This window comes from Sorghum bicolor, chromosome 6 (genome assembly GCF_000003195.3).
Source record: "Sorghum bicolor cultivar BTx623 chromosome 6, Sorghum_bicolor_NCBIv3, whole genome shotgun sequence".
In the NCBI taxonomy this organism is placed as follows: Eukaryota; Viridiplantae; Streptophyta; class Magnoliopsida; order Poales; family Poaceae; genus Sorghum; species Sorghum bicolor.
Genome location: NC_012875.2, coordinates 48,323,392 through 48,331,238, shown reverse-complemented (window position 1 = coordinate 48,331,238; position 7,847 = coordinate 48,323,392). Strand labels below are relative to the sequence as shown.

The 7,847-nt window shown below is 45.0% G+C and overlaps 1 protein-coding gene across 1 annotated transcript; it reads left to right on the top strand.

Moving 5' to 3' along the window:
• Positions 3,773-7,038, top strand: LOC8073565. Its single transcript, XM_002447970.2, has 3 exons — positions 3,773-4,067; positions 4,950-5,201; positions 6,078-7,038. The coding sequence occupies exons 2-3, from the start codon at positions 4,982-4,984 to the stop codon at positions 6,728-6,730; spliced, it is 873 nt and encodes a 290-aa protein (XP_002448015.2). The 5' UTR covers positions 3,773-4,067; positions 4,950-4,981; the 3' UTR covers positions 6,731-7,038.

The window sequence follows — 7,847 nt, the reverse complement described above, 5'->3', positions numbered from 1 at the left end:
GCTAGCACCTTACATTCCCAGTTGCATGTTTATAGTTTGATGTTTGTTCTTTTCCACTCTGTTCAGCGAATGGTTGCTAGCTCATCAGTGTAAGTCATGATATTTAGTGCAAACCAAAGTAAAATAGTAATACTGCACTGCATCGTTCAAAAATACCGACAGGAGTGTTTTGTATAGGTGTCAAAGAATTTTCTTGTCCTTTTTTTAAAGACCATATAGATTGAAACTACGTAAACATGGTACAAAGATTTTTCTGTTGAACCGTATGAATCATTCCAAATGATATCAAGCCGATTTGGAGCTTTGCATATCCTGATGCCTAAAGTTAAGGCGAAAAGGTAGATGTTCCTGTATAAACTTCAAGGTACTATGTATTGTTCGTCGTTCATGGTGTCCAGAGTTAATCTGGACATTTTGCGATGATTTATTAAGATCATCTTAAGAAGTACTGCGAAACCACATGTGATACTAGATAACATATTAGCCCGAGCGAGTGGTTTTATAGATCTTACTCTGAATTGGAACTTCCTGTTGCTTGCTCGTGCTATGCTCATATGCTGAGTCTGAAGGGTCTGGTGTTTATATTTATCTCTTAGAAAAAACCTGCAACTGTTGGAAATTTTTTTTCCTGTTGCTTGCTCGTGCTATGCTGAATCTGAAGGGCCTGTCAAGTTTGAACCTGAACAAAACCTGCATCCCAGATTCCCAATGGCTTTAGGTTAGATGGCGGCTTTGTTGAAGTCAGACTGGGTGTCTTGTTTCCGGCCACAGCTTGGCACACTGAGATTGCCAGCACAAAGCGTGGCAAGACTGACTTCTTTCAAATCATGTGTTGCATACATAATCACTGAAAACAGTATGGTAAGATTTTCTTAGGCTTATTAAAATGTGGTAAATATTTTGACCACAGGTTGTTCGTTCGAGCTTATATGCCGAATCTGTCAGCCATTCAGCAGTGTTTCTCTCTCATAATACATCAACAAACAATATTTTCAGCCATAACTATTTTGCCAAGCGAACAAGCTCACGCAAATATGTTAAATGGTGGTAATTTGTGGACGGAAATCAAACAATGCTGGCCCTATTTATGTGTGTGGTGGTGGATGGTGGTGGTGGAGGAGCGAGTAGTCCTACATATCCGATCCCTTGCCGACATGTATGGATACTCGTACATGTATGCCTTTGGGATTCATTCTTTGAGATGTTGCCGACATGTATGGATCCTACCGACATGCTGCAGACCTTGGACTAGCCGAACCAAACGGGCACTGTACTGTACAGTCGAAGGAGCAGCCAGCAAAGTGGAGTGGTGGCCAGGCAGAGGCAGAGGCAGAGGCAGGGGGGCCAGCGACGGGCTTTGCTGCAGCTGCAGCGTGGGGAACGACAGTGACAGGCTCTGTCCGTCGCCGCAGCCTTTCTACGGAGCTCTCCGTTCCGTCTTTCCTCCCCTGATGATCGGCTGATCCCTCCTCCTCCCCGAGCATGGGCCTTTTGTCGGCATCGCACAACGGATCGGTCCGGCGAGGCCGCTGCGTGCGTGCGCCAGTTTGTGGCTTTGCTTAGCGAGCTGTCCGCCGGCGGTATACGTCGTGCTCCACCACCACCACCCGGATCTCCAAGACTCGGACCACTACATCTCGTTCTACTGACACCTCTCTCGCTCTTTGTTGTGTGAACGAGAGAGGCTCGCTCTTGTGGTTTTGGCTTTTGGGGCCCTGCCCTGGATGGATGGCGTTGGCATGGGGCCGGGTGTCCACCGTAAACAGCGGACCAGACCCAACCAACCAACCCCAAATGACCCATCCTATATAGGAGTACTACAGTGACTGCGCAGACAGTACACCAGACAGACAGCGAGAGCCGGCGGGGAAAAGGGGGACGAACGACAGCGACGCCCGCGGACCGCCCAGCAGTGCCCCGTGGCCGTGGGCCGTGGGGGCGGGGCCGAGGAGAAAAGGGCCGTGTCCCTCTCGCCCGTCTCGCGTCGTCTCCATCGTGCCCAAATAATGTAATGCCCTGCCCTCTGGTCCGGGGACGCAGCAGCAGCAGCCGCAGCCAGCAGTCGCTCCCCTCCCCGTTGCTCTGCTTTTTGTTACGTCTACGTGGTAAATTTTCTCTCCGACGTGCTCTGCATCCGAGAGGAGGGGTGAGCTGCTGCATTCCATTCCTTTGACGGCATCACAAGTGTCCGCCAACGGAAGTGGTTGCCTCAGATTAGTGCGCCCACATGCCATTGGTACGGTAGGTATTATTGGCCGCGGTCCGCGGAGCAGCTCGACCGAGACTTTCGATCTGCAAACTTCACATCACCGATCATGCTAATACTACTACTACGTGGACATGTTACACATGTAGCACTCTCCACTCTCTCTCAGGCACTCCTTTTCCTAGTAGTATTACGCTAGTGCCTGGAATACACGCGTAAAACGACGGGTCGCGCCACTTTCGTCGGTCGTTGCGACACACAAGGCCCACAGATTGGGAATCTTTCTAAACGCATCGATATGTTGTACTACGTCGGTCATCAGTGCCTTTTTATTTGTAATGGTAATTTTCTCTTCTTCTTTTTTTTGTTTCGGGGCTACAGTTCGTGGAGAAAACAGACACGAACGGGAAAAGAAAGGACTCCACTGTTTTTCCCCCAAAATTTTATTATGACCTGAAGTGAAAAAGGAGATGAAATTTAGGAACGAAAATGAACAGTGACAGGGTATTAAAAAACTACAATAACAAATACGAATGTCTCTCCATGACTAAAAATACAGTTCACAGATTTATTGTAAAAGAAATATATTATTTAATAGCTTATAGATTTGGCATAAAAGATCAAGCGGACATGGCCGTTGAAACTATGCAGGTAGCGGCTTCAGAGAGAGAGAGGGTATATGGAATGACATAACAAATGTGGTGTATCTACAAAGTCAAAATAATCTATTATTTATAATTAATTTAATCATGTTTATTTTGTATTATAAAACTCCAAACCTTTTTTTTCAAAAAGAGAAAATTGCATCCTTTCGTTGACAGATAATAATAGTAAGATTTAAATGTTCTTTGTGTGTGCATGTGTTTTGCAAGGAGAATATTCTTTGCATTTGCCTTTGCGTTTTATTTTATTTTTCTCAAGAACTAAGTTGCAGGAGGAGGACACGCTAAAATTGCAGAAAAGCGGGTGAAGGACATCGGATTTTGTTTTATTCCAACTTACTACCTCTATCAAAAAAAAAAAAATAAAAAAATAAAATATAATAATAATAATAATAATAATAATAATAATAATAATAATAATAATAATAATAATAATAATAATAATAATAATAATAATAATAATAATAATAATAATAATAATAATAATAATAATAATAATAATAATAATAATAATAATAATAATAATAATAATAATAATAATAATAATAATAATAATAATAATAATGCAATTCTAAGTGCATTCTAGCTAAAATTTGATTTAAGATGTAGATAAAAAAGCATATCTCATGATAAATCTAATGACACTTATTTAATATATTATAGATATTGATATTTTTTATATTTATAATAACCAGTGAAATCTAAGATATTTTAATATGGTACTGTGCTAGCTTTTGTGAACGGATGGAGTACAGCAAGGCATGCAGCAACTGTAACTTTGGGTAAAGCGTGGCCCAATAAAACTCCACGAAAGCGGGCCGCGAGCAGCGAAGCCCGAAGACCAGCAATTTCCCATCAGCGCCTTCACGCGGCCTTCTTCTTTTTTTTCCTTCCGCGATAGAGGAAATCTGGGACGGAAACGGAATCCCCGAATCCCGGCGTCATCGCGTTCGTTTAACTAATCCTAAAATCGTTCTTCTTCCTTGACGGACATCCTTTCCTTGCTCGGCTTGGTTTCGTGCTTTCCTCAACCATCCCCTCTTCCGTGGCGCGCAGTTTGTCCGCTGCTTCACGGAAATTCCTACGGGACTTGTTATATATCCGCTGCGCAGGCCCGGCCGTTGTTGTTGTCTCCGCTCACCCCGCCAGCCGCCAGCCTCCTCCCGCCGTCCCAATCCCAGGAACTTTCGTCGCGTCAGGTGCGTGATTTCTCCACACCGCTCTAGGTTGGTCCGATTTTATTTCCCGTGAAATTTCTGGTTTGTTGTGACTTGTGACCCGAGGGCGACGTCTTGTAGTGCAGTTTCTTGGAATTCTGTTTGGCCCGCTGCTTAGGAGGATTGTTGGAGTGTGAATCAAGGACGGGGAACTATAAAATTGCATGCTGTTGGGTAGGATGAAGCACAGAACCGAACCCTGAGAGCCTGGGTTCAGGAGCCCAGCCGCCTTCACAATCGGGTTTCCTTGTTTCTCGGCACATAGGGTTTGGACTTTTAGACAACAAATGGGTGAAATTAGCATGCCTGAACTGGAGTTTACAACTAGGGCAGGAAATTTAGGACAGTATCCTCCAGAGCCGCCTCATGATTCTGATCTGAATTTGGGTAAGGTACCTCAATTTGGAGGTCCAAATAATCTAGCCGATTTGCGCCTCAAGGACATCACAGTAGCCAACTTTGATAGCGGCATTAGGACGGAGAATCCTATGCAGTCCCCTCCGAAGTTGCCTTCTGATGAGAAGGCAGTGGTGTTGCACAAGTTACCTCTCCCCTGGCTTGGACCACTAGATAAGTTGTTTGTAGAGACGTCGCCAAGGAAGCAGTGCAGATTAAGGAGGTGGAGAAGAGTAAGGAGGCAATCGCCTGACAACCCGCTGCAGCTCAACATCAATTTTTTGGTGCTAGCGACAGGCTATTCGCTAGGCATGATAGGGCTGGAGAGCGTTGGAGATTGTAATAGGAAAAGGGTTTGGGTGAAGGATTTTGGTTTTGCGGGAAAAGGGCGCAAGGCACACCGTAGGGCTGTTAGGGACAGGAGACGTGCTTCCTTTGCTGAATCTTACTTGATAGCGTCTGATGCAGGTGATGCTTTCAGTAACCACAGGCATAGAACAATGTCGATGAACTATGATGGGGATAGAAGTGAGGACCGGCAAAGTGAGGAGGTTCAGTCAGCATACAAAAGGGACAGTGACATTGGTGAGGAAATGATAATAAGTAGCGAAGAGCAAAATGATGAAAACGAATGGAGCTGGGTGAACCAAGATAGAAATGGTGATCCTCTTGCTGAATCTGTTTCTTCACTTCATACGACACAGCAAGTCCTTGAAAATGGTAAAAATCTTATTCATGTTACTCATGCACTTTTTTCTATTTGCATGTGTGCATTCTTACACTGTAATTTTCAACCATCTTACAAATGTGTCATGGCTTGTTTGATACTTTTGCTTAAGGAACAGAGTACATGCATAGTATTTTTAACGGTACTTGGAAACTTGGAATTTCATGAGTTCCAGCTTTGCTGGCTGAAGTAAATTTTCCACACAACATCTTTGTTTTCAAATCTGTTGCTTTTTTCAAACATGTCTGTGATGACTTTGATCATGCACCATGTATTTATTTACTAAATAGGTTGCTTCTCCAGTTATATGTGATGATAGTTTTCTCACACCTCCCCGTTAATGCCCTGTTCGTTTGATCTTGAGATGAGAGGGATTGGAGGGGGTAGAGGGGGATTTTGACTTCTAGGGGATTGAATCCCTCTCAATCCCCTCCAACCCCCTTTGTTTTGGGATCAAACGAACAAGCCCTAATAATGTACGAGTAATTGTGTCTTGTTCAGCACTGCATTATGCAGCACTTGCCAAAATACACGTGCCTTCCATTTATTATTTTTCTTTCAATCCATAGACCCAGACAGTGATAATTTCAGATAGTATCAAGCATGCTTTCCCCATCAGTAACAATATAGTACAAAGGACAAGTGTGCACTTCTGAAGTATTTGGACACTTTTGGCTAGCTCTAGTCCTGATGGATCACCTAACTCAGTGGTTCTTGGTTATAACAAAGATGTGCCTTCCCAGTTTTTAGTGAATTATTCTTTCCATAAATACCACTTGATTACCATGATTATTTTTTAACTTATTTAGTCTTTGAGCTCAAGTTTATGTTTGTACTTACCACCTCTGTTTTTTGTGTGTACTGCTTAGAGATACAAAAATTATCAGAACTTGGCAAAGAACTTGAGGCGGAGGAATCCACTTCTGGTAACAAAGACCAAGATGTGATCGTTTTGCCGTATGCAGAGGTCGATATGTTGGAACTGAATGAGAAGATGGAACATCTTGAACAGAAAGTGAAAGAAGCATCAAACACCATCAGAGAGAAAGACTTGAAGCTTTCCAAGCTTCAAGTACTCATCGGTACTACAGATAGGGCGGCGCTGGAGGAGGCAACAGCTAGCATCGACCAGTTGGAGACAGAGCTGGAGCACCATCTCCAGGAGAAACTAGAAGCTGAAATCCAGTGTCTGGTGATGCTGAAAGCGAGGCAGAACTGGCAGGTCCGGGCAGAGGACCGGATGGCCTTGGAGGAGCACAGGGCGCTGTCTGCCGGGGACAAGAGCAGAATGCTGCTCAAGCTACGGGAGACAGAGAGTAAGATTGTGATGCTGAAAGAGCAGGTGGACAAGCTAGAGGTCCGGGAGAAGGAGCTCTACCGGACGACCGAGGTGCTGAAGATGCAGAGCAGGACCTTCAAAGTGTCCCTCTTTGGCCTCCTCCAGCTGGTAATGATGTGCCTGTCCCTAAAGATGTTCTTCGCGAGGGTCTCGGCCCCATTTGACGAGGTTGTGCCGACATGATGCTGTCTAAGTCTTGTTTGGATTGGATGCAGTCGCATCCACCTCCATCCACATGGATTCAGGTGGATAATAGTGTAGCCAAACAAGCCCTCAGTTGGTGTTCTCTTCAGTCTGTAACTTGGCTCGCCTTGTTTGCGATGCCTTAACGTGTGCCTTACTTTAGCTGGTAGTCTGTAGCCCAGTAGGTAGTATTAGTTTCGTAATCGTACACTGAAGTGTAGGTTGTGATGATGTAAGTGCGAAACTACGCGTGTTCTGTAAAAAAAATGATAATGTAGGCTTGTGCATAAATTGGGTTTGATTGACAAGTTGGGTGACTGACGGTCTGCAGCTCCTGAAAGGTTTCAGCTTCGGTTTCATTTTCGCTCCACTTGTTTCGTGAGGGAAACACTGCCCCCAGCACGAGAGCGCCATGTATACGTGACCCCCCCCCCCTGTGGGCTGTGACCGAGGAGCGCGTGCAGAAGTGCCGGCGCGCCGTGCCGTGTTGGCGCGCGTACATCTGCAGCCTGCAGGCACCGTGTACTATATATGAGAGAGGGAGCCCATCGGGCCTACATGCGTTGGCTCGCCCAACGGAGGAACCATGATAGGCCCATGGTAGAAAATTGGAAGCACATTCTTTGTTTTCTTTTTTTTGGGGGGTCAATTGCTATAGGGCATCAGCTATTTTTCTGTTAAATTTAGTATAGGACACTGCACGCGGACTAGTGCATCACGCGTACGTGTATAGAATTTTCCAGCCAGGGATCGGAGAGAGTTCTACCTGTCCAGTGCAGGAGTGCAGGTCGAGCCTTCGATGATGACCCACACCCTGATGGATGTCCTCATGTCGCCGACGTTTTCAAATTTCATAGTAGGGAAAACCTGTGCTCCCGTGTGTAGATGTAGATTACAGACAACCATGGGAACAAACCTTTTGGGTACACATTCTAACCATAGGAACGAACCGGTACCAATTCATGCCACAACTTCGTTGATTAATTGCTTGACGCCAATACCATTTGGGTGGAATCTTTCTAACCCTGGCCCTTTCGGCTTTTCCTTACCTCTCTCTTCTCTCTTGCCTCGGGCCGGTTCGTGTTTGTTGCGTGGAGTTTATCTTTAATTGGGATGT